The sequence below is a fragment of the Tribolium castaneum genome, chromosome 1, assembly GCF_031307605.1.
Source record: "Tribolium castaneum strain GA2 chromosome 1, icTriCast1.1, whole genome shotgun sequence".
Classification (NCBI taxonomy): domain Eukaryota; kingdom Metazoa; phylum Arthropoda; class Insecta; order Coleoptera; family Tenebrionidae; genus Tribolium; species Tribolium castaneum.
This window is the reverse complement of record NC_087394.1, coordinates 11,522,090-11,548,859: the sequence shown is the minus strand read 5'-3', so window position 1 is coordinate 11,548,859 and position 26,770 is coordinate 11,522,090. Positions and strand designations below refer to the sequence as shown.

The 26,770-nt window shown below is 30.5% G+C and overlaps 1 protein-coding gene across 17 annotated transcripts in view; it reads right to left on the bottom strand.

The window, feature by feature from the left end:
- LOC656926 (par-1 protein kinase) overlaps positions 1–26,770 on the bottom strand; it is a 53,553-nt gene that overhangs the window by 25,650 nt on the left and 1,133 nt on the right. For 12 of the 17 annotated variants that reach the window (XM_008193079.3, XM_008193084.3, XM_008193087.3 and 9 more), the window contains exons 1-3: positions 20,366–20,506; positions 2,763–3,743; positions 2,237–2,470 (exon numbers count right to left, since the gene is read on the bottom strand). In XM_008193079.3, coding sequence (XP_008191301.2) covers positions 2,237–2,470; positions 2,763–3,734 — 1,206 coding nt within the window. In that variant the 5' untranslated portion in view covers positions 3,735–3,743; positions 20,366–20,506. Of the gene's footprint in view, positions 1–2,236; positions 2,471–2,762; positions 3,744–4,326; positions 4,483–8,280; positions 8,738–14,073; positions 14,219–20,365; positions 20,569–20,625; positions 20,724–26,770 lie in introns of those variants that run through there. The other 5 variants (XM_015978430.2, XM_008193089.3, XM_008193080.3 and 2 more) reach the window with 5 other exon arrangements.

Here is a 26,770-nt window from a genome sequence, read left to right as displayed (position 1 = left end):
ACAAAATATTTAGAAAAATTCCTAGGCAAACATAAACGACTTTTCTGTTCCCAAAAACGCAATAATATCTTAAAGAAATATACAAAGTGACACTAAAAACGCAACAACATGGAAGAGATAAAACTACACTTTCAAATAATTTCTTTAAGAAAAAAATTTGGGTATAAAGTTCAATAGTAGTAGTGACAACATAGAAGAGTAATAAAACCACAATTGTTGAACAATCTAAATTTTGAAAAAAAAATTAGGTATAAATATCAATAGTAGATAGAAATTTTTGATATATTTCCTTAATTCATAAACGACTCTTCTGTTGATAGAAAGCAGCAGAATTTATTATTATTTTTAATAAGCGTCATTTTAATGTTGCATTTCTTTGAATAATATTTATCTCGCAAAACATTCATAAGTTATGTTTACTAATCTTTCTTGTCACATATTTTTTGGTTGTCAATATAACGTAATAAATAATAAATATACTACAATTATATAGAGGGTCAGTATTAAAAAAAGTATTTTTTAGTACAGTAGAACCTCGATTATCCGCGTACCGATCGTTATCTGTGCTTCTTGGTAACCAACTATCAAATCTATAAGTAAAATCAAGACTTTTCACTTTAGAATATCCGTTTCTAGTCATTTTAAAACCAACATTATGTGTTTCCTACTGAATTGTTATTTTTATTTTAATTTTTATTTTTTTTAAACATGGTTATATGAACCAACTATCGAAGCTATTCTTAATTCAACCGTTTACCGGTTTCTTTATTCTTTATATAATTTATTGACACAAAAGAAAACAAAAAAATAGTTTCTAACAATCTCAAGAAACTATAGATAATCGCAAATCATTGTTATATAACCAAATTAGGTAGTTTCTATGTACCTAAAATAATTTGGAAATAAATTTACTTCCACAAAAAACGAAAAAAACAATAAAACCGACATCGAAGCACGAAATAAATTCAGTAATAAAGGAAAATTTTATTAATTTGTTTCTTTTTTTTTAGTTTTTAATCGGTATAATTAACGTTTTCTATAAATACTCTTGTATATTTATTAATATCTTAAAAACATCAGTAGTAGGTATTCAATTTAGAGCTAAAACAGCAATACTTTCAATTATTAATGGAAACTTTTGGCTATCAATCAAAAGATATTTTTTATAAAACAATTAATAAATAAAAAGTAGAACCTGAGAGCAAAAAGCTTTATGAAAAAGATCCAATAATTAAACTCATTTTAATCATTATTTCAATTACTCGTGATTTACAATTATCCGGCTTGACTTTGCCCATGAAAAAACCGGATAATCGGAGTTCTACTGTATATCTCAAAAAACTAGTCATTAAACAGAAATCGGCGTTTACTACTTTATTTTGTTCTCTATGTAAGTACATTTTTTCAGATTTTTTTTACCCTTATACGTAATAAATAATCAACAAAAAGAATTTTAATCAATAATATTTTAAAAAATGTTTTGAGCAAAATTTTTTAATAAAATTGTTGCTAGCACCAAAATTATGTTTATTTAAAATCTTTAATTTTTGCTCAATTATTTTTTTAAGCAAGTGGCATTTTGTAGAAAAAAAAATAAAATCTCTCAGATAAAAAAAATACTTTTTGCAACTATTAATAATTAATAATTTCACTTAAAAATTGTAACAAAAAAAATCTGAAATAAATCGCAAGCATAGAGAAAAATATGAAGTATTTAACAACCAACGTTGAATACCGTGCGATTATAAATTTTTGAGATAAATCAAAAATGTGCTTTTAACATACCCTGTAATAAAAATTCCTTTTTAGACATTTTTTGGTCTGATTTCGCGTTAGTAATTTAAATAATCAAAAAACGCGATCCTGTGTAAAATATTTACCCTCGTTTATTTAACATTATTTAATAATTACGCATATGTTTTTAATGTCACTCAGTATATCAATAAGGCTGAAATTTCAACCTCCACTCCATTCCAGTGCATCGGTTTTTTTGATAATGAGTATATGTGGCTTGTTTCGTAATGCCAGCTTGAATATTAATTTGCACTAATGAAATCTTACATAATTAGCTGGATTTACACTTTCGTTCGTTTTTGTTTGCACTGTTTCCTCTTCGTTTACAAAACTAGTTAATACTTTATTAACGTTTATTAGCCTTTATCCAGGCTATTGATCGTACTTTTTGTAACAAAGAAGTGGAAATTTTTTAAATTTTAAGTTTATTATTTTAACTTACTTCTCTAAATAGTTTTTGCAGTGAGCTAGGGTTAAGTTGTGTTTTATCGATGATCTTGATTGCTACCTCTTTCCCAGTTGGGACATGTTTAGCTAATTTCACTTTGGCAAAGTTTCCTTTGCCGATAGTTTTAAGTAATTTGTATTTGCCTATGGTTGGTTCGTCTCCCACCCTCGGTCTATTTCTTGTCGAAGCTGTACCGCTTCTGGTCGATTCCACCGAACTGTCATTACTCTGCAAAAAGAAAATCGATAGTATTATTGCAAAAGCCACTTCACACAACGCACAAAAATAAGATTATATAAAAAACAAAGAATTAATAGAATCTTGATAAAAAAATCGTGTATTTTGTCATGGACATAATTCAACATTATTTTAGTAGAGTCACATTGTTATAAAAATCGTCACCTGATCACCATTACGATAATGCGATAAGATTATAATTCCCACTTTTGATTAGGAACCTTATTCACCTTTCGTTTAATCAAAATTACGATAAGACATTTAAGAAAATAAATAGAAATACCTTTGCAACGTTACGATTTACTTGTTTAGTAATGCGTGGTTTTATTTTGAGCTCTCTGTCTTGTGCATCCGAAGCGGTGCGATCCAAAGGCGCCGCCTTTTTACTCTTATTTTCACTCTCGTTGTTTAAACTTTTTCTCCCGCCTGTGTTTCGTTGAAACTGCGAATCGTCTGCGATAAAATTCAAATCCTTTCTCTGCAAATCCTCAACCTCCGTGCAATGCTTGATCGGATTAAGAATGTGCTCTTGCGACTTGAGCAAATCATGCGACTTCTCCATCACTTTCGGTGCAACTTTCTTCGGCGGTCCCTTCGCTTCCTGAAGCAAAGCTTCGAATTTTTTCAAATTCTCCAATTCCTTCTCCCTCTCGTTCAACTTATTTATATACCACTCAACTTTCTGGAGATGCTCCATTGCCGAGTCCCGATCTTTCACCACCACGTTAACCGGAAGCGCCTTCGCGGCCGATGAATTCGGTGAAACCGGCGTTTGGACACTAAGTTTCACTTCTTTGGGCTCTCCCAGAATCTGCTGGAGGGCCACCGGATTTCCCCTCACCGGAGGCGAGCTTGAGGAGTTTTCCGAAACGGTGTAGACATTCACGTCTTTTCTCCTGATAAGGCCGCCAATCTGAGGCGACTTTCGGACTTTTCCATCCGGAAACTGCTTGTAACTGGTTAAGGTATTGTGTGCCTTGTTAAGATCCGTGGTTGCGTTACTACTTTTGTTTCGGTCGCTTTTTTCCGCCATTTCGCCAGTCGATGATTTACGCAAACGATCGTAAACACTTTGATTTTGTTCCTCGGAGACTTGATGCGAAAATGAGTTTTTGTAACGCTCGGAATACTTCCCAGCGTTTGTGATTCTTCCACGTCGGTCTTTTAACAATTTCACAGCAAAGTCGTGGTTAGGTTGCACCTTATGACTTGATTTATCCTCGTCTTTTGCAACACTCTGGCTTCTGTCACTCATTATTTAACTCTGCATGCAAAAGGGGAAAATTTTTATCGGTTGCTATTAATTTACTCAAAACGACCGCATCACAAAAGCACAAGCCCTGTTTCACATTTATACAAATAACATATAAGGGACGGCACAATCAGGACGGCAATTTTTATCAGTCTTATCACTATTTAATTTATATTTTTCTCTGATAAAACAGACTCAGCCATAATAGTTTAATAAAATGGGAATATCTGCTGCCACCATTCAATAACCAACACTTGCATTTAACCACAATTTAACACTTCCTATCTCAAAAAACCGAGTGTGTTAATGAAATTATTTATTCTTAATCGAATAAAAACTCGCGACATAAAATGACACTTTCAACGCGAGACTACCTGAATTATTATAAACATAGAGAGACTATAATGCTTGAGAAAAAATATGTCATATGTCTACCAAGGTCACGTTCGAGTGTTTAGTGATACTTTTTCATGACGTGTATGTGAGATCATAATGTAATTACCCGCCTAGCAATTACTTGTGTTTGCTATTAAACATTAACTAAAGCAATACAGACACGAAATTACCAACATTAATTTAAAGAAAACAATCAAACCTTAATTACAAAATGTAATGCACGTTACACAATAGAAAGAATACTATATTTTATCACTGTGACCGCACTCGAACACACCTATAATAGAATGAGTCAGATTAATGGAAAAGTAAAAAAACATCCATAATGCTAAGAATTATCAGATCCCTACTCGGATGATTAAAATCACAACACCGATTTCTATATTTTGAATACACTTTTTCCTCAGTTGTGACTAAACGGGATTTACCCAAAAAAAAAAAAAAGATAAGGATAAGATTGCCGTATGTCTGATCTAAAACGTCTTTCGCTAATTTTGTAACTGATTAAATAAATTAAAGGTTGCGGTTAATCAGAAATTAAAAATATAATATGGCAAACATAATCATTCCCTAGAAAGATGAAATGAATACGTAACACGTGAGCTTCTATCAATGTCCTTGTCAAGGTTAAAACTGAACAATTGTTTAATAATTACGCGGCCATTATCTGTGCTTGATATTCGTGATAATAAAATTCGAAGTGCACACTCCTTGAAAATTTCAGTGAGAATCGCCTACAGTTTATGCAACCAATTCGGAATGTGTGTACAACGAACAAACACCTAACATATCAAGTACAACTCATTTCAAATTTATGTGAGGAATTCAAATTTTCTGTTTCTGTGATTTCAATAACTATAATTTTTGATAACATACAGGTAATTTAATGCAAAACGCTAAAAAAATGTAAACGGTGATCAAATCTTGTAAAATCAAATAAAAATGATCAAAAATAACATTAAGAGTCTTCGCTTCATTTTTCTACATCAAAAAATCATTTAGTAAAAAATTTGTACTCTCTAGTGATCATTTCTCGAATTGCTGTAGTGCAAACTTTATTGTAGCAGTATTATTTTTTTAGTTCAGTTTAATGTTTAAAATCAAAATTTTAAAGAAAAAGAAACAACAAAACTCATCATTTATTTTCTTGACTAATTATAGTGAAGTCGAGTTATAACGAACTAAATTTGACTTAAAATATGACGCAATTTTCAGTTATAACAAACTTTTCACCGAATTTTGAGAAATATGTAGGAGTTGATAATGACAAAGAAGCAAAAAAGTGTTAACTGATGAACAGATTATTGAATTACTAACTAAAAACATGTTGACCCATAAAAATGTGTTTTAAACATAATTAAGTGCGAATTTGATATTTGTGCAAATATTTTATGATAGAATAAGAAAGTCAAAATAAACCAACTTGCTTTATCGCAACTTTTACTCCTTTTTTTTGTTGGTAACATTTTAAGCCTTCATTTTAATATCTGAATCCTAGATTATAAACACTATTACACTATTTTAAAACACGCTTCCCATAACAACGTGTTTTAAATTAATGTTTCCACCATTTTAAAACACGCTTCCTACAGCAATGTGTTTTAAATAAAAATGTTCCAACAAAAAAAAATTGAAACACGCGTACGCTCGTTGCATAACGACAGCCCTCTAACTTAAAACTTGTGTTTTTGCATTCGTATTATTAATAATAAGGGTGCAACCTCCACTTCAAGGTCTAAAAATTCGTGAAAAAACGAAATATCAAGTAGGTTTCCATCTTTTAAATACTTTTTTCAAAGTTTACATGACTAATAAGCGGCGACATTTGAAGAAATGAAAATTAGGAGTAACAGCCAAAAAAATTAATTGAAGCAAAATTTTTACATTTTCATATTTTTTTATGAGAAGACTTGTTTTTGTGTGACTGTTTTTGCTACTTTTAACTCAATGTAATAAATTTTGAAGGACTAAACTCAGAGACCATATTGATTTTAAAAAATATATTTTTTTGTTGGTCTTAAATTTATCCACCGACCAAAGCTCACTAGGTATATCTCAGAAACTGTAAATATTCGGATAATGCAGGTTGAGTTATTTTCACTTCTTTTGAGCTCTACTATGACCCATTACAACTAAAAAATTCACACAGTATACATATTACTGTTTCCCAAAAAACTCGTGTTTTTTTTTCCAAAAAATATTTATTTATTTTGGCTTATTTCATATAAATAACGGCTAAAAACACTTTTTTTAATTTACCGCATATAAGGAACTGATTCTGATGCATTTTCGAGGTTCGTTATAACCGAACTCCACTGTAGGTCACTATTATAATACTTGAAACTAAAACGGCTTTGAAGTGCGTTATGCCTGATCCTCAGATCCAGCATTATTAACCTGTTGAATTCTGTGATCCTGAAACTATAATTATTGATCCCCCTATGTTAAATAAAATCAATCAATCGTTAAGAGCTAATATTGGATGTGCTGAACTAAACACACATCGTTTACGACTAAAGCTATTAAATCGTGTGTCTATCTTTAATAAAAGTTTCAGTCAGTGTTTGAAAAACTTCGCTTGGTTTTTTCAGCATCATGATCCAGCAATTTGTTAGTTAAAGCACCAACAATTACCAAAACAAAGCCGTTTAATTCCACCCCCTGTATCAGTTCTTTCCACTTGACTTATTTTAACAATTAACAGCATAAACTCGACTGCAATCTCTACGACATTCTAAGCAATTGTGACAGGATTAATTAATTATAAACTTTGTGAAAATCAATCTTTGCTTTGGTGTGAACAACAAGGCATTGTCTCCGATGTAACGTAACATCAGAAGCTGCCAATTGAGACGCACGGTAATTATGCAGTTTTTCCATATATTTTTTTCCAAATAAAACTTCAACCCGAACTAGGATAAGCTACAATTTATCATCATCACACCGAATGACGAGAAAATCTTGTTATTTTCTTAAGGAATTATGACCTAAGCACTACCTAAGTCTTCCATCCATCAGCTCAAGATTAGAGTTAGGGCGAACATTTTTTCCAAACTACTAACAAATAAATTAACGACGAAAACATATTGCAACGCAAAAATCACCCAATTTAAAATAAATACCTCACAGGAAAAGATTTACTTTGACATTTTAATTCGTCGCAGATCCTGAAATTTTAATACACCTAGGACCACTGAGAGCACATGAATAATTTGTTAATCCGCTGTGTCAGGATTTAAATATGTAAAATTATTTGGACATATCGCTCGCAAAAAAACACAGAATAATATTAACGTTTATAAGGAAAATTGTAACCTTCGCTGACTAATCCCGCCACCAGATGCGTGGTTGTGTTTATTTCATTTGTAACTATACTGTACGCCCACAAAACGAAAAAGTGAATAAGTATCGGTGCACTGTGTACAAAATGACGAATGATTTGGTTTGCGTCAGTCGCGGTGTCTTCTTAAAATTATTAACACAGTAAAATCAACTATCAATTTACGATAAAACTAATCAAATGACAAGTCACTTGAATGTTATGAAGCTAAACAATAACCAGTTCAAGTTTTCAACATGTGCGTATTTCAATATTTTCGTCAATTGATCACATCTGAGACCAGACACCAGATGCAATGGAATTTACCACTAAATAATTGATTGAGCAGTAGAAAAATTCGAGTTTATTTTTTCCAATGATTGTTTATGGCGGTATAACTAAAAATACTAAATACTGTCAAACTTATAAATCACGCTTCCAGTTCACCCGAACTACACGTGTGTTAATCGGCAATTAATAGTCTCGACGATAAACGCACTCGCCACGATCGTGTTAAATAATAACAAAGTGTCACAAAAATAGTTTACGCATTTTTTGTTTCCAAATTCAATGTGACTGTATTTTGAATGTAAAAGACGTGTAAAGAATTGTTCAAAAAGATATAAAAATATGTTATTGTAAGAAAATGACATTGGTTTTAGATTTGCATAATTTGCATGTTATTGAAAACATGACAAAATAACTAGATGTGTGTAAGAGATAAAGGTTCCTTTTCATTTTGTTCCCTAAATGCTTGGTTCAGTCTTATGTAATATAGTTAAAATTACTCGTAATTAAGAGACAAGTCTCTGTGCTTGTCCATGGCCACTTTACCTTTTTGTTTTTGCCCCCAACAACAAACGGAAGACCTTCCACAATATTAACGACCATTCCGCCGTTTCTCGCATCGTGATTATTATTGTGATTATGATGATAATGGTGTCCGTTTTTCCTCGGTTGGATTTTTTCAGTTGGCGGATTAGCCGTCGATTTTGATCTCCTGAGCAGCCTCATCATCTGATTTTTAACACTGTAATGTGGACGAACCGCACTTTGTCGTATTGCAGCGGCCGCGTCTAGTTTACTTCCAGCAACACTGGACACTTCGAACATACTGATTCGACGAAAAATTTAATCAGGACTTGGTCGCATCTTTCGGAAACAATCCCGACCGAACGATCAACGAGAGCACCAAGAAGTTTTCGTAATACTGCTGTGGCTTTTGGTCGCAGTCTTTGGTCCGCATTTATTTACAAGCGCACTTATCAGGCCTTATCAAATCAACTGGTACCTATGTACATAAATAATCAGGAAGCGTAAGTACTTTGAAAATCAATACGAATATTAGAGATCATTTTATACTGACGTGATTAGGAGGAACAAAAAAACCAAGTAATTGATCCAGTGATTCATTTTTGCCAAAGCTGGCTTCAGTTGCCAAGTTTAAACGCATTACAAAGAAATGATAACAATATTTCAAGCATGGAACGTCTGGACTACGGATATCTAAGGGTTAGGAGATGAAACGACGTACAAATAAAATGTTCCCGTCCTCTATAGTTCCGTTAATGTCACCAGAGAGCGCATGTGTTACATACCGAGCAATGAGTTAAAAAAAATTGTTGTATTAGTATAAGTTCGCACAAGACAAACAAAAAAAATGAGAGCAGATATAGCATTAAATTCTCAATCGTATGACATAAACATATATAAAATATATTTTAAAAAACTTCAAACTTTAAACAATCTACACTCTGTCCCACAATTTTCAAAATGTTACGAATACGGTTACAGATACAAGAAAAATGTTAGAAAGAAAGTTGTAGAGAATTAAATTTCTTACAAAAAAGTCAATGAGAGCACAACCCGATCTTCAAATATTTAGGCTCCAAAGTCATTCAAAGACGCTCAAGCGACTGATTTGCTTCATTTTACCGGTGATTTAGTATTGGAAAGTTAATTTGTTCCTAAACCTTTTAAGATAGAATATGGTGTCGCAGACTTTTTTGTAGAAAATTTTATTTTCTACAACTTTTTTTATCTTCAACCGTATTGGCAGCAAATTTATAATTCTATGCGATTATTCTTTGCGCACATCGCATATTTATCAAAACGCCGGGAATACGGTTGAAGATACAAAAAAAGTATAAAAAGCAAAATTGTAGAGAATTAAATTTCCTATAAAAAAGTCTGGAACACCATATTTCTATCTTCTACATATTAAGTATAAATTAACTTTCCGTTACTTGACCACTGGTAAAATGAAACGAATACATCGCTTGAGCGGTTTTGAACGTCTTTAGGGCCTAAACGGTTGAAGATAGAGATATGACCTCGCTAACTTTTTTATAGGAAAATTAATTCTCCACAACTTTCTTCATAACATTTTTCTTATATTTTTAACCGTATTCGCAGCGTCTTAAAAAATACAGAACGAAGCGTGAATTTTAAATAATTTTTTTCTCATGTTTCTTATGAAAATTTTTGTCTTCAGTTTTTTCAGTCTGTTAAGTGTGTAAAGTTTAACATTAGTTGAGTATTAGTAAACTGTTTGGATTTAAAACAATTTTTACTCTGACGTACTATTTTTTGAGTGTCTCGTTTTGTCTCCTAAGTTATAGTCCTCCGTAGTCTGAACAAAAAAGTTCAAATTCGTTTTCGTTTGTTTAATTTTTTGCACCTGCTTATGCGAGTCCTGAAACTGGAACACCAAGAGAAAATAGACTGGGCGTTGTAACATTGTGTAACGCCAACTTGTGTAAATAATTAACGTGGGGAAAAACTATTTGGAGTTATCTCTGTTGGATAATTATTAATTAAACTGACGGTCAAAATGAATTTCATGTGTTTGGTATTAACATTCCAATTTTCAATTTGTTTTTTTAGTATCAATAATATTTCTGAATCACTGGACGTGTTATCGTAAAAACGGAATGTCTGTTTACGCGATAAAAAAACTCTGTTGAATTTTCATTCCATTAAAAAGCGCAATCCTCAAAACATGTTCAGTTATCATATTTTATCTGCTATTGACTTATTAGCATTTCATACAAAGTGAGTCAACTAAATGACCTTATTTAACAAAGGTTATTGAAGGTAACATCCCCCATGTCAGCGTAAACTAGGAAGCAAATTTTTACACTTAAATATTTTAACAAAAAGTAGGAAAATATGTAAAATAGTAACACGGAAGTGTCATTTTCCGAATTTTCAGTGGTCAAGGAAAAGAAACAACTACGATTATAGTTAAAATATCGCACGCAACTTTCAGTTGAATCACCCTGTGATTATTTAATATTATCACATTTCCTGCAAAATGATTAAATTTATGCAATCAGTAAATCAAAGCGTTCCTTAGGAAAGTTTTATCAAGCTTTATTTAGAATTTCTGAGCGTTGATTCTCTCCAATTAATTTCCTTTTGGCTTTATAAAATTTCTAATTTATTCGTTTTATAAAAGCATTTTCACATCCAGTACGTCAGTCCCTCGGCCATTATTATCACTGAAACCGAGAAGAAAATATCCTCTTGCAATAAAAACAAGATAGTCGTTTTTAAAAATATTGCTTTTGATATGAGATGCATCATCGTAACCCTAGTGACAAGCTCGTAAGCCCTGTTATGACCTTTTCTTCCAAATGTTATGCATTCGACACCCGTACGTAAAAATAAATAAAAGATATCTGTTTATTCTAACGTAATGTTAACATTTTATTTAATAAAAACCTAATTAACTGGTTTTTAATTTTGACAAAAAGGTCAACAGGCCACCCTGTTGCTATCGCACCTCTTTAATTTCTTAATAGTATTTCCACACAATTATTTGTCAATTAATCAACATGTTTACAAAAATATTTTTTTAGGAAATCACTTCGTCATGAACCCAAAAACATTTCTAATAAAGATCGCTTCGCTAAAATGGATCATCCTCCTGTTACTACGTTCTCGAATCCTCTTAATCCACCTTTTCTCATAAAGTATTCTCGAAACAATTCTCTCTCGATTGATAAAGAAAGTAAGACAAAAAAAGTAATTTCACCTTTTCCTTTTAAGATTTAATTTTTATCAAAGAATCGCCTGTCGAGCTCGCTTGACATTTTGCGGCTCGACTTTTTAGATGACATAAAACTCAATAATAAGAAGAATTTAATTTATCCGTCAATTTAGACTGTATGTGAGGAAAATTGAATCTGAAATAACAATATCTAACCAGGCGTGCTTTATTTTAATCTAGTCGAATCATGCGTAAAAATAAACAAAAATAAAAACAAACACACTTGTGTTATTGCCCCCATATGTTCGGTGTTACTAGCAATGTTATAAAAATATAAGTTGTACTTGAGGCGGTAAAAATAGAGCCGAATGCACACACCTGGAAAATTTGAGCATTTTAATGCAGTTTTTTTAAGAAAGCTTTAATTTAAAAAATGCACAAAAAAGTTTCTATCAAAATAGAATATTTTGCTTACAGATTACTATTCCAAAATTTATAACAACTTTGAAACTGGTCAACTGAACAAAGTAATTCTGAAACGCTTAAAAAAACATTTTTACATATTTGTTATTTTTTGCTTTTAAGACTTTACTTCTTCTAATCGTCTTTTTTCTGAAATGTAAATTCATTTTGTTGTAACACCATTATTTTGCTGATTTGTGCACCTGACTTTCATCCAAAATAAATGAATAAAAAAAATATCGGCAAATCTTTGAAACAAAACGTAATGAAAATTGTTAGGTATTAATATATTTCTATAAGTAAATGAAGAGTGCACTTATCGATCTTATTATTAGTCTCTTTCACAAAAATAATTGTGTTTTTAGGTAAAAAAACATGCTTAAAAGCCATTTTCGGACAAATTTTTTGGTTATTTTTGGCAAACTTTTGCTCAAAAAATTTAAATTGATAGAACATGCAAAATACCATTGATTTCAGTTTTTGTGATTTTTAGACGTGTTTTAAAATAAATGTCTAAAGGTAGTTCACAAAAGAACTAAACTGATGAAAGTAGACTGTATTCATATTCATTCACTTTGTGTTTAATTTTTCAAAAAAACTTAAGACCATTTAGTTAAATTTGGTAAATTTTTACTTGCTTTTATTAAATTTTTCAAAATAATTGCGTTTATAACTGAAATTTGAAAACTAAAAAGCTAAAATAATAAAACAGTAAGACTGAAATTGTATAAAACAAATAAGTAACTGAATGAGTGAGAAATTAAAAACTATAGAACTGCAAAATAAAAACATTAAGAAATTAGAAAACACACATACTACTCGTATATAGAATTATATTCTCACACAGATTACGTAAGTATGCAAAATTTCAATTCATTCAGACAACAGGAACTCAAATTGTTCAAAAAATATGAAACAGACAAGTAAGTAAAAATTTGATTGATTTATTAATCCAGCAGAAAACAAACTGCTACCATAATAGAAAAAAAAGATACAAATGGAGAAGTTACAGTTACACATTTTATAGTCGTACGTAAAATATACTGCCCTTACAAAATTTTATATGTTTGATAACAAAAAAAAATCGCTTAAAATCAACATATTTTAACTAAACAAAACTAAAGTAAAAAAGTAGAACCGATTTACAGAAGGCAACATTTACATTTTTACACAGAATTGAACTACAGGGTGCCTCAAAAATGACGAACTCCGAGTTCAGAGCGTTGTATAGAATCACTTCACTTGTGCAAATATGGAAACAAAATAAAGATTCAGAGCTTCCCCGCAGGCAAACATTTCAGTGTTTATTATTAATTTTGGTGTAGATGATTGTAGAAATAATAATGTAAAATAGTTTCTAAAAAAATAGCTTTATTTTGGAGTAAAATTTTTTTACAATTTTTGTAATTTTCTTTTTTCCTTTCTCTGACAATTTGAATCCTTTATAAAATTTTCTGTCCTTATATTTCAACAAAAAAATGCTAAAATCGAACAATTTTTCGAATTGTGACACGATTAGAGTAGTTTATAAAGGTAGAAGGTATTTGTAAAAATCGCTTTGGTAAACAAAACAAGTGCTAAAATAAAGTGATTAAACAATTCCACAAGATGTGGCACATTTTTAAGAGAAAAATCGAAGCAAATGATTATCTGTAATTTTGCGAGAATCATTTTCACTGTATTATCTCTTAAGTACAGCAAAAATGAAATCGCTATCTCAAAGCCTTCCACAGATGAGAACTTTAACAAGCCACCCAGTGCAAAAATTGTTTTGCTTAAAAATTTAAATTTTCTTGGAGATTGTTATGGAAACTAATAAATATTGGATGTGAACGTTACAGTATGATTATGATTAATAATTCTGCATCATTTAAAAACTTTCCTTCCAGAGTGATGCAATTTACAGATATGAATTAAAGAACAGCCAAAGTCCAAGGAATCTCTTTCAAAGTTACACAATAAATTAATTGGAGATGTAGTTACTAATTAATTGAAATGTTTTATATAATGCCAACTCCGAAACGAGAATGAAATAAAAACAAAAACAATCTCTGACATTCTTGCAATTCGATCATTGATATTATTAGAAATTACCTGAAAAGTCGAAATCACGTCAGTATAAAAAGCGGTCTCTAATTGGTATTTTCACGTCATTTAAAAATTTACTTTACCTGTTTTTTTTTTAAGTGTGTATAATTTACGATATTGTCGCTATGTACACGAATAGATAACGCAACTAAATTTAAATCATAAATAAATGAAGAAGAATACAAAATTATCTCTCCGCCTCCGAAAATAATAACCTCAAGCACTGTCACTACGGCAGGACGAGGTCCTTGCACAGCACTGAAAAAGGGTGGAAAACAGAGCCCGCACGACCCGAATGCAGCGGCAGCGCGTTTTGACTGATCTCGACCTCCTCGCGCACCACAATCGAACGGCACCCAACACTAGGAAGTCCTCCCAGTTGACGACGCACTCACTCTCTAATGTTTGACGTTAACAGCACGCGTGTCGGTCCTGTTTCATCACGAAAGCGACCTCAACAACGCACCGAGCCGCATCCTTCGGGTGACTGTTTCCACCACCATCGAAATAAAAACGAAGAGACGTGACGTGCACTAAAATTAAGCCTGAAGTAATCTGTTTGCAAGACTGTTTGTGTATAATGTCATTAAGTTTAATCCAGTTAAAAGATAATATACAATTTGTGAAAACTATACTTCGTATGTTTTCAGGTTAAAGTACGGTCGTTAAAATAAATTCAAGTAGCCGAGTTAATGAAATTAGACAAACCCGGGTTTAAAATTAACTTTTAATAACAGTATTTGCACGAAATGGTAAATGTGAACCTAATTCATTTTGATTCTGACATTTGACGGTCCGACTAACACACGAAAATTAAAAATTATGGTAAGTAACAGCACTGGGCATTTGCTACCGTTAACCTCGCACATCATTCCATTGGAACAAATAAATTATTTTAATAATTTAAGTTCCGTTTTTACAGAAAAAAATACAAACAAAGCATTAATTTGCTCGTAAATTAGAGAAGAAAGCGAGGAATTAGTTTACAGATGACAAATCGGCGTACTTGGAGATTAGTAATCTCTTCTTTACAATGATGGAAATTCGCTACACTTCATCTTGAAAAAGAAAAGTTGGGCTCATTTCCGGCGAAACAAATAAAAATGCTCGGTTTAGTGCTTTTTCATATAAAATCCCAATAGAGCGTTGCAACAGCATGCTGTTATCTTCCGTTTTTCGACTTGTTGGAAAATTTATACATCGTATTTCATCACCTCGTCTCAAGTCATAACTATGTTACAAATTTTCCTAGATTATGAAAAGCAAAAATAAGCAAAAAATGCTCATTAAAAATTTTTGGATTACGAAAACTGTTTCACCGCCATTTTCAAAATTTTACTTATTTTAAAGTTATACCAACTTTGTATTTCGAAAGGAATCATTGTATCTGCCAGAAAAACACACTTAAAATTGTAAATCCAACCATATTTACGAGGACGTACATTCCAGAAAATGTCCATATTTAAACATTTTCTTTTAAATATTGTTAGGTATGTACAGTCACAATCCAAAAGAATGACATCCTAAAAACCCGCACCCACAAATCTTTAATGTGTACGCTTGACTAGTTTATAAACTAGCTGGACAGTTTGTAAACGAACCTATTTGTTGGAATTTATGACTAAAAAAATTTTAGAAGGAATTTTCTAACGGGTGTTCAAAAACTGGCGCACCAACTCAATGGAGTGTGGAAGAGAATTGCTTACATATAAAGGTAAAAATAGTTAAAAAATTCTTTATATTAAAGTTATTGATTAATAACGAATTTTAAATAAACGATATGTGGCAACGTTCTTTAACAGTAGAGATCACAATTCAATTTGATCAACAATAAAAATAAATTATTTTTGAAATGGTTTCCTAGAAAATAATTCCCAGTGTTGGCACATCTACAAACTGTGATTTTTTTGATAAATTTGTATTTTTTTAAATACAAAAAACTGCTAAAGTCTGATAGGGAATTTAAAAATAATTATTCATCGTTTTGTTAGGGAACGATTACTTAGTGCGAAACATAAAAACATTAAAAACTAATGAAAACTGAAGAAGTTAACAAAATATAGTTTGTAGCTCCAGATTTTTTTAAAAATGACTAAGAATTTTTTCAAGATTTTTCCTCTGATCTACACATGCTTCTCAACAACGTACAACTGAGTTGGTGCGCCAGTTTTTGAGCACCCTGTATAAGGTCAGGTTGGTAAGGGTGACATTCTTTTCGATCGTGACTGTACTTCTGAATAGAAGTTGTTAACAGATTGTTAAATATTTTTTGCCGTATAAAGCATGAATTCCGTAACTCGAATAAAATACTAAAATATAAAAAAACAAATAGTTTTAGCAAATAAAATAACAATGTAATCTGTTTCAGTACTTTTAAATAAAATAAACAGTGTTTAGTACATTAAAAAATATATAAAACAGGTGTTGCTTTTCGTCATCCGTAACCCAAATAAAATGGTCAGGTCAGGTCAATAAAATGGTCTTTTCTTAAAATGTTCTTTGTAGTTTTCATATTTTAATTGAGTCTCAGAAATTAAATTTACGTTAAATAATGCTAACAGAATGTATCTAACCAAGCGTTTTTTGCTTAATCAACTTACGTTTTAATAAATAATGAATAAAGAAAGTGAAAATTTTTTAAAGATATAAATTAATTTATTTTTAAAAATTTTTGTGACAAGAACTGTGACTTTCCATACTATTTATTCACCCTGTATAGTAGTTTCCTCTGCTTCATTTTTTATTCAGTAATCAGTACGTGTAGCATCGTCAACATTGTGTTTTGTATTTGTTGAGAGATTATTATAAGAGCGATTCTTCACCCATTCTATTCTTTTATCAAGATACGTAACAAGGTGAACTACTCATATTTCACATTAGGACAAATAATAAAAATTTCCTGGGTTTCTTTTCAAGCTGGTGAAAACATTTTTACCTTTTAATTAAAACGTCCAAGCCAAAAATAAACAATTGTTTTGTTCCAGCGTAATTTTTATATTATTTCCTTCTATTTAATTAGAAATATATAAAAACACGAACGACTTTAACTTCACACCCAATTTGTCAAGTGCTGATAAAATTATGAGCACATTTAATTACAGCAAGACGATGAAACATCCCCTCATTATGACTGTCACGTGAAACAGTAAAGCACAAAATTGAAAGTCTTCCAATATAAAAAATCCACTTTATAACATGATGAAATCAGATGTCAGGGTAGATAAAACTACGACCATAAAAGTTGTGTAACGACCCGAGATCATTGAGACGTCGTGGATTATAGCCAAAAAGTGAATTTAATTTAATTTTTTCGTATATCTTATTTCGACACTAAACCGAAATAATCAAATATCCTTATTTGTCGTCCTCGTAGGTATTAAACCCACATACTTCAAATTATTTCCAAGGCAAATAGGGAACAAGAGGAACTGCTACGCAAGCTGTTTGCTAACAACAGGCGGAACTCCACAAGCTGCATATTTGATTTAGATTCGTGCTTCTAACCTGTCCTGCGTCCACCCGGAATTTAGTACACAACGTGCCGGAAAATGTGTATGAATTTTCACTGTAATTCCATCCCGCGCTAATTTATTAAACACTGAGCAAGTGCTTTACGCTGTACTCAAACGAGTGTCTTCAAAACTAGGACACGATAAATATTTCACGAAACAAATAAAAAATTTGCGTTTTCATACTTATAAAAACGCTCGTCTTTTTTATTCAATACACAGGATAAGTCTACTAAAAGTATATTTTTACTATATCTTAAAATTTAGAGTTTGCTTTATTTATATTTTTCTCTATGCATGCGAATTTTTTTAGAATTCTTCTATAATTTCCTATAATTACTACATACAGTGGAACTCACTTATAACGAACATCCAAGGGCCTTCAGATTGGTTCTTTCGCTCTAAACGAACGTTGTCAGTCCATAGTAATTTTAAAGTTTTTTGACATAATTACATATGAATACAAATGATAATAATACGGCAAATATTCTATTTATTTCCTTAGTTTTGTTTGTACTTAATATTTTTGCTACAAATTCGAATACTAGTATCAGCAGCTGATGGAATTCGGGATACCTATTTTGAAATCTCTTTGCATAACGTAAATGTTAATTGTTTCCTAGAACTTAACAAAAACGTTTTGTAAGGTTCGTTGGTTCGTTAAAACAGAGTTTGACTGTAACTGCGAACACTTGTTATTTTTTGTGTCACCTGAGAACAAGTTGTTTTGTGATAAAAATTCGTAACAAAAATTCGCTAGCATTAAAGAATAATTAATAAATTCAGATAAAGATAATTTTGGTGGTATCAAAAATTTTTATAACAATTTTTGCTAGAAAACATTATGAGTGTTCTTACACTTGCTGTTTATCTGAATTCCGCCTGTTGGTTTTTACAAATAAAGTGTTATTATTATTATTATTTGCGTGGTACTAGAATAATACTAAAAATCATAAAATTACAATTAATTAATATTTTCATATTTTTAGTTTGATTAACATTAATATTCTTAATTAATTAATTTTTATTATAGAGAAATTCTAAGAAAACTCACATACATACAGACAAGCATTGAGTATTTTATAGCAAAGGCTGAAGTCGGTGGTGCGATTATTAGTTTTTGAGATATAATGAAGGACACATTTAGCAGTCCACCCTGTATGTATACTTACTTATACGCATAAACTTGAGGAATTATTGACATTTCCAAATAATAACCAATAGCAAAAACGTTCTACTATACATTAAAAATAAATAATATCTAAATATATAATGAAAATCAGTAAAACGATTTTTTCCTTAATAACTTTTTTTTTCAAATATAACTTTATTTCCCCCTCCTTCTTATTATTATTATTATGCGTGATTAATAAATGAATTAATAAAATCACTGATTATCATAAAAATGTTTCTGAATCGAAATACTTTAATGACAAAAATTATGTATCACACTTTTTTTGTAATAGATTTTTTAAATAAATCGTAGGTTTTACTTAAAACTTAACTGTAAATGTAATGATTGCGACAATAGTTTACAACAAATGTTATAACTTGTTGCAACACTAAACCATTTAAATGTAACTAGTATTTTTTTATAGTTTTTTTCTTTTTCATATTATTCATTACTTTCCCGTTGGATCATCTCTCATCTATGTGTAATATTTCCTTGAAATGAAACATTTGTTTATGCTTATCAAAACTACACTAAGATTTTTGGTAAAAAATCTGTGAGTAAAAAAATTAATTTTTGAAAAGATATATTGTACAAGTCAGACCTTTATACGTAGAAAAAATTCTTGAATGATTATTGCCTGCTAGTTCCCAGCTTTTTTCCAATCCACTGAAGTCGTCTTTGTATGTACGTAAAGAAACGATTTAATTATATTAAAATAGCGTAAATGCAATACCACAAAAAAATAATTTTGGTAAATTTTAAAAAATCATTAGAAAAAACCTATTATATGACACCAAAAAAACTGAAAGCAGATCCATATCCAGCACATTTAAATCTTCATTTTCATACTAATTTTATTTAAAGGAGGATTTCGTTGCAGACCATTGTATAAGATAAGTTTGATTACGAAAATCAAACAGGGCTTTAAAAAAAATAAAAAGACAAAAATAAAACCAAAAATCTTAAAGAGACTCTTCAAAGTTATTTCACAAAGTTATATTTAAACAGTTTTCTTAACAATTCCGATTCTTGTTTCACTATTCCTTATTTACCAGATACTGTCAATCCTTAAGTTCAAGCGTTTAAGTTACGACTCACCCTGTATAAGTACCTAAACCAAACAAATTAAATTTACAAGTTTGATCAAAACAATGACAAAGTATAAATTGAATATTTTATCCACGAAAAAATTCCCAAAGCCAACACTTTTCATCTCATAAAATTTCCTTTCATTATGATAATTCATGCATGCCGCGTATTAATGATATTTGTATTGAAAATACAAAGAATTTCAACAACTTATCTCTTATTCGGACGTATAATCACGTGAAAAAAACGCACGAAAACGGAAAGACTTATCATTTAATCTTTTTTATACCGTGTTTGTTGTTGGGATTATTTAACCTTTGCCGAATTGTGTTACTTTGTTTTTTTCAAAGGCCAATCACATTCACTTGTCGCAGAGCGTCCTCTATGTCGCTCGCTTGAAACCTCTCCCTTACACAGTACAGATTCCGTTAAGTTTATACAAGCGAAAATGCTTCGGTGCAACAAACGGCCCCACCACCAAACAATACAAAAATGTGCGCTTGGCTTTGATCAAAAGACACAAAAAGAGGGATTTTATTCGTCTTTGTTAATGAAAATAAAGAATAAAATTCCTCTTTTTTGTCGACTTGAAAGGGTTTTTACCTTGTTTGTCGATGAAGGTGTGTGATAGTTGTAAGAACGGGATGACTTGTTGGCATCTGAGCTAACTTTAACTGGCGTCTTGGCACTGCTAGTGGGGTCGGCGTTTTTGGTCACTTCCAGACTTTCGGGGACAGTCTGAAGAGTCGAGCGCATCGCTGCCGACATTGTCCCCACTGACTATCGTACTTTCCAGCTCACATTACCTACGACAAAACCAAAATCAAGTGTGTGAACACAAGGCACAACAACACAAATATTACCAATTAGAGACGCAGTGGGATAGTCACAATCAGCATATAAATTTACATTTCTAATCAATTACAAGCGTGATAATCACGATTTCCACTTAATTTTCATTCTGCAAAATTAATTATTTTATTATTTTTTGTGACACTACTACAAGTACAATGCCAAGTCTTAATTAATTCAATTTCTATTACAAAAGTATCATTTAATTGAAAAAACGACACGCAACGAGAGAAAGCGATTTTTGCAATTCCACCGAAATTAGAAAGGAAAACATTTTACCGAAACTGCGGTTTAATTGCTCGACACCATCCATCAACTTGTAAAAATCCATCGGTTTTATCGACGCATGCATTGTAAAATATGTATGCCTCTGCTATTTTTAACCGACAATCCTATTTTTAGAAAATATAAACCAAAATTATATCACCTTACTTCATTGTTGATCGATAAATTTCAGGCATGTGATGGGTTTTAATTAGCAATATCTAGCTTTATTGTATTTTGTAATTAAACGACTTAGTGCATCTAAAGCATTTCAAGTACAGTAACTACGTGTCATCTTTTCCTAATACAAAGCAAACCGAAAAGCTAATTTAGATTAAGACTACAATTAGCTTTATTACAGTAACTAACGTAGTTATTTAATTCGCATTTCAAAAAATTCAAATCGCAATCCCTAATGGACGTTCCAAACAATTCAAGTGACTCACAAATTTAAATTCCATTTAAAACGACTACGAAATCAATTTTTTGCGCCCCAAAAATTAAAATCTCGCCTTGTCGGTGCGAACTTTATTCCACTTTTCCCGACAATTCTTCAAACTTCCCCGTTCTAAGAAAATTCAGCCACTTTATGGAATAATTATTTTTCGTCCAAATTATCCGTTTAACCTTTTTTCTATGTTGAAACTTGCGAGTTCATGTCAGTGGCAGCGTAACTATTGCAAAACGTATTTAGTCAAACAATAATAACCGATAAAATGTTAAGAAATCAATAAATTTTTACCACACTTGAGGACAAAAATGTGCGTGAAAAAACTGAATTTCGACCTTCATTACATTTATTCCTTTTACATTTGCATTTATAACTAGGCCATGGGCCCCGAGTTAATCGAATATGAAGTAAAAATCTGTCTTTTATTTATTTTTAACGATAAAGTGCCGCAAATGCAGTTTATTATCGCCGGAGTCAGCAAAACTATAGGAAAAAGTTAAAAATTAAGGTGACCTCAACAAATTACAATACTATAGCCACCGCGTCTAACTCATCTATTCTTTGGTTTCTAATTATTAGAGGAACAAAAAATAAATAACCTTGCAAAATGTGAGTCATATAATTAGGTACATAACATATTGAATAAAGGTCGATAACCTAAACCAACTATGCTACATGCTATAATATCATATTCGTTACGAACGGTTAACAATAAAACTGTATCATTTGACAGTTATTTAATATGCATTGATTTTAATGCAAGCATTGTGTACACCCGTGTGTGCTTTAAATCAATCACACATTTCAAAGAAAATTCCATCTCTAAAGTGTATTCTAATCTACGTGAAATAAATATATGTTACGGTCGTTTCTTGTCCTTTTTTCTTATTTATAACATACCAACATCAAATTTTTATCGAATAGCTATCATTCCGACGATCTTTGCCATATGTATCGGCAAAAATAAAAAGTGATCGGTCAATTCAAACGCAGAACTGGAAATATTTCACCTATTCATCAGTTACAAAATTTAAAAATTAAATTAGTAAAAGGGTAGTAATAAAGCGATCAGTAATAAATTCGACTTTAATCAGTAAAAATAATAAATGATCTGTGTTTAATTCATTTTTGCACAGTAAAAAATTTAAATGACAAGTAAACCACGCACAGTATTTTATTAAAATTTGCCCAGTGAAAAAATCGTATATGCACAATATCAAGTTTCAGTTTGCACAGTTTAAATAATAAACGCTCAGATTTACTTTGCATCTATCATCTTTAGTGTGCATTTATTATTTTTATTGTGCATTTATTATTTTTACTGAGCGTTTATTATTTTAATTGAGCATTTATTAGTTTACTGTGCATTTATAATCTTTACTGTACATTTATTATTTTATTGTGCATTTATTATTTTGCTGGGCATTTATTATTTTTACTGTACATTTATTATTGTTACTGTGCATTTATTATTTTTACTGTGCATTTATATTTTTACTGTGCATTTACAATTTTACTGTGCAATTATTATTTTTACTCTGCATTTATTATTTTTACTGTGCGTTTATTATTTTAATTGTGCATTTATTATTTTACTGAGCATTTATTATTTTTACTGTGCATTTATTATTTTTCTGAGCATTTATTATTTTTACTATGCATTTATTATTTTTATTGATCAAAAATACTTGTCGTTTAAATAAAATACTGTGTATTTAATTTGTAACCTTAGTAAAACAATCAAGTTTCCAACTACTCTAATCAGAAATTTTATACCTGAGTTACACATAGTTATTTATCTATGCATGATAATAGTACACCTTGTACAGATATAAAGTTACAACTAGACATTAGTGCACATTAGCATGAAAAGTTTAGAAACTTACACTTTGATGGGGTTTTTATTACATGAAAAATACAGTTAATAGTATGCAACGTAACGTTTTACCAAATTTTTCTTTGGCAACAGGTGAATAAACCAACTTGCAGTCTGCATTATTTTAAAACTGACCTGCATTGAAATTATTGCATTTCTATTTCCACCAAGCAACCAACAATTGCAAGAGTCAATGACATTGTCAACCAAGGAAACTCGATAAATTCAACTTGAACTAAATTTGTAGACGAAATCGATAAACCTTTTTAAATAAGTTATTGTAAGACGGTTTTTACAGTTAGGTGGAGAATGTGCTAAGTTCATGTGCGTTATTAAATATGCCAAAAATAAAACTGATTAAACTACAAAATACATCACTTCAATAATTACCTCACTTCTAGGAAAGTGAATTCCTTGCAATGTGTGAATTTAACTCATTTAAAATCCGCTTTATTCCCCGAATTGTAGCCATTTCCAAGACAAAATCAACATGTCATCGATTGCAACAGCTTTGTATACATTTGACATGATACGCGATAATAATACACTGTTACCAGGAAGTTCTTGGGCTCCTTCAAACACAAAATCAACATTAGTATCTCCATAATGTATTTCGACAAACTTAGCGGATAAATCCACGGCTTAATTTGTATTAAAAACTCTTGCACTTTATACAAATGCTCTCCGAAATTTCCATTAATTACGTTCGTTTGTGAATGGCGTAAAGGCACATAAATATAAAAACATGATGTTTAACAATCAATAACGTCATGGAATCTTTGGAGAAAATAATTTATTCATTAAGAGATAATAACAATAATGCGGTTAACTGATCGTGTGTGGCTATGACATTCTTAATGCACAATTAATAATTACCTGAATTACTTTCAATGTAACGAAAAATAAAAATCGAAAACACTACTACAGCACTCAAATGCCAAGCACAATACATTTACTTATAAGGAAACTTCAAGGTGTAGGTCAATCGACTCGTATTATCTTACTAATAATACCAACGTTCTTCCAAGACCTAGATCAAGTTGTATCGAAAATTGTCACTAAAATGAGAAAGTGAAGAAAGAAATTTGTCTATGCTAATTTAGAGATTAAACTACTGATACAGAAATCAAATAAAATCAGGTGAAATTATAACACGCGATAACAAATTTTAATCTAACTTTGCAGACTTTAAAACATCTCAAAAATGAACTAATTCATTTTTAATCAGCAACGTCAATTAATATCAATTGTGGCGTGTTAACTTTGTTCTAAATTCTTTATAAGAGGAATTTAAATTAATCAGAAGCGCAAAATCAGAGTGAGTGATAATATGGAAAATTTGTATCCAACATAGTAGCTGTATCACCATAATGACACTTAAAAAAACTATTCCAGGTCAAAATCAAAAACACAGATATAAAATAGAAATCACATGCGAATTACTCAAAAAATAAGAATAGAGACATCCAGTCAAGCATGCTGTATATAAATATTTTTGGTTTCGGTTTATCTTTAGGCAGACTTTACCCTGCTTTTAAATACAGTCCAACTGTTAATTTTAAAATTTAGTGCACCACATACTGTAGAAATATCCGTTTGGATTTACAGAATTTACAGAAAAAAAATGTAGGTACTACTTAAAAAATTTCATTTAACACATTTCATTTCATTATTAAAAAAGGGGTCACGAAATGGCACGAACGAAGTGAGTGTCATGAAAGTTAAACGCAATTCCTTAGGTCGTTTTCCAATTTAGGTAAAACCACCAACATGACAATTTTTAGTACCTAAAAATCTTGCCCAAACGACATTGTTAAAAAAATACTACTTTAGATCATGTTCCTAAAAGTCAAAAATATTTTTTAAATCCCTTCTCAAAAAAGAAAAGGTCAATAAATCATGGTAAATCCAAAAAAACACCGGCAAAACTAATCTTGCCTTGAATAATTATAATTATACTCAAAGAAAAATTTAAGTTTTCAATATGCAAGTAAAAATAATTCATTTATTCATTAAATTAATTTCTTTGTTCACTTCTTTTTCATTTGCTTTTGTCCAATAGCTGGATACCAGTTACTATTTGATACCAGTGGATACTATTTAAAAACTGACTGAAAAATCCTACACTTTACGGTCAAAAATATTTTTAAATCCCGTTCTCAAAGATGAAAACGTTATTAAATCTTGGTAAATCTAAGAATACTCCGACAAAACTAGTTTTGCCTTGAAATAATAACAAAAAAATTCTACTCAAAAAAAATTAAGTTTTTAATTTGCAAGTTAAAATGTTTTGTTTATTTTGTTCATTAATTTAATCTCTTTGTTCACTTCTTTTCCATTTGCTTTGTCCAATGACTAGATACAAGGTGACTCAAGTAAGATGTCGAGCCTAACACGATGTATTATGTGTTTTGTATTGTGTATTTTATTTTAACAAAGCGAATCACGTGATAAAAATATGCCAACAGTAAAAATACTCAATTTTATTTCGTTAAATACTTATTAGAATAAGATCTTTTAAGTCTAATACATATACCATTTTCAAATTGACATTAAAATAAAGGATCAAAAAGATTTTACGTTGCATTAAGTATCTACTTTTAAATTTAAAAATATACAAAGTGAAGTTACGAATAAAATTCATATTTTTGTCATTGTAATTTTTCAAAAAAAAAAAACAATCGCCCTTTTTAAAGACGACAAAAACGAAAAAATGAAGCCTTTTATGTGTAATTAACTTTTTTTACTTGATATCTTCTTTTTTTGTGTTTTTTAATTTATTTTTTCAATTTTTAATGCTTACCAAGAAGATAAAGTATGCCACCAAAAACAGCGAAGAAAAAATTAAAGTTAATATCAATACTCAAAAACTAATGATGTCAGAAATCTTAAATAGTGTCAAAATCCAGCATTTACGAAAATAAAAACGACCTGCCCCAGGACTTTTTTTTAAAATATGCGTTACTTTAAACTCACTCTTTATAAGACAAAGAATAGTTTGTGAAACTATAAAACAAACTTTGTAGACTAAACAATAAAGACAATGAATTAATAACAATGGTACCAATGCTAACTAACAAATAAATATGCAATAATTATTGTCATTTACTTAGTGAGTGTAAAAATTGCGGAAAACTAAGCAATTTTTTATTTTTTTCAATCAAGAATATGTACTGTTAATTAATTTACAACCACATCGCTGGTAAAAATGTGTTTTACACATTCTATCGCTATTTTGAGGTGAAAGCAGAGTGAGATTTTTGCTAAAGCTTATCAAAATTTTTCAAAAAATTGTTGCAAACAGAAATAAAGTTCCCTCTGCTGTGGTTTAAAAAATTTCAACAACTTAAGCACACTCAATGGGTACAAATGAATATGTACAATAATTTATCATCGAAATTTGAACTTGAAATCTGCAAATTTGTCAATCATTTATGCGGAAATATTAGGCAAATATTAAATTAATAATATGGTTATCTTTCAATACGCTTCTCCAAAACACTATTTTATTAAAAACAAGGGCTGTTCTCACAGATCGATTGTTCAAGTTGATCAACAAAACTTT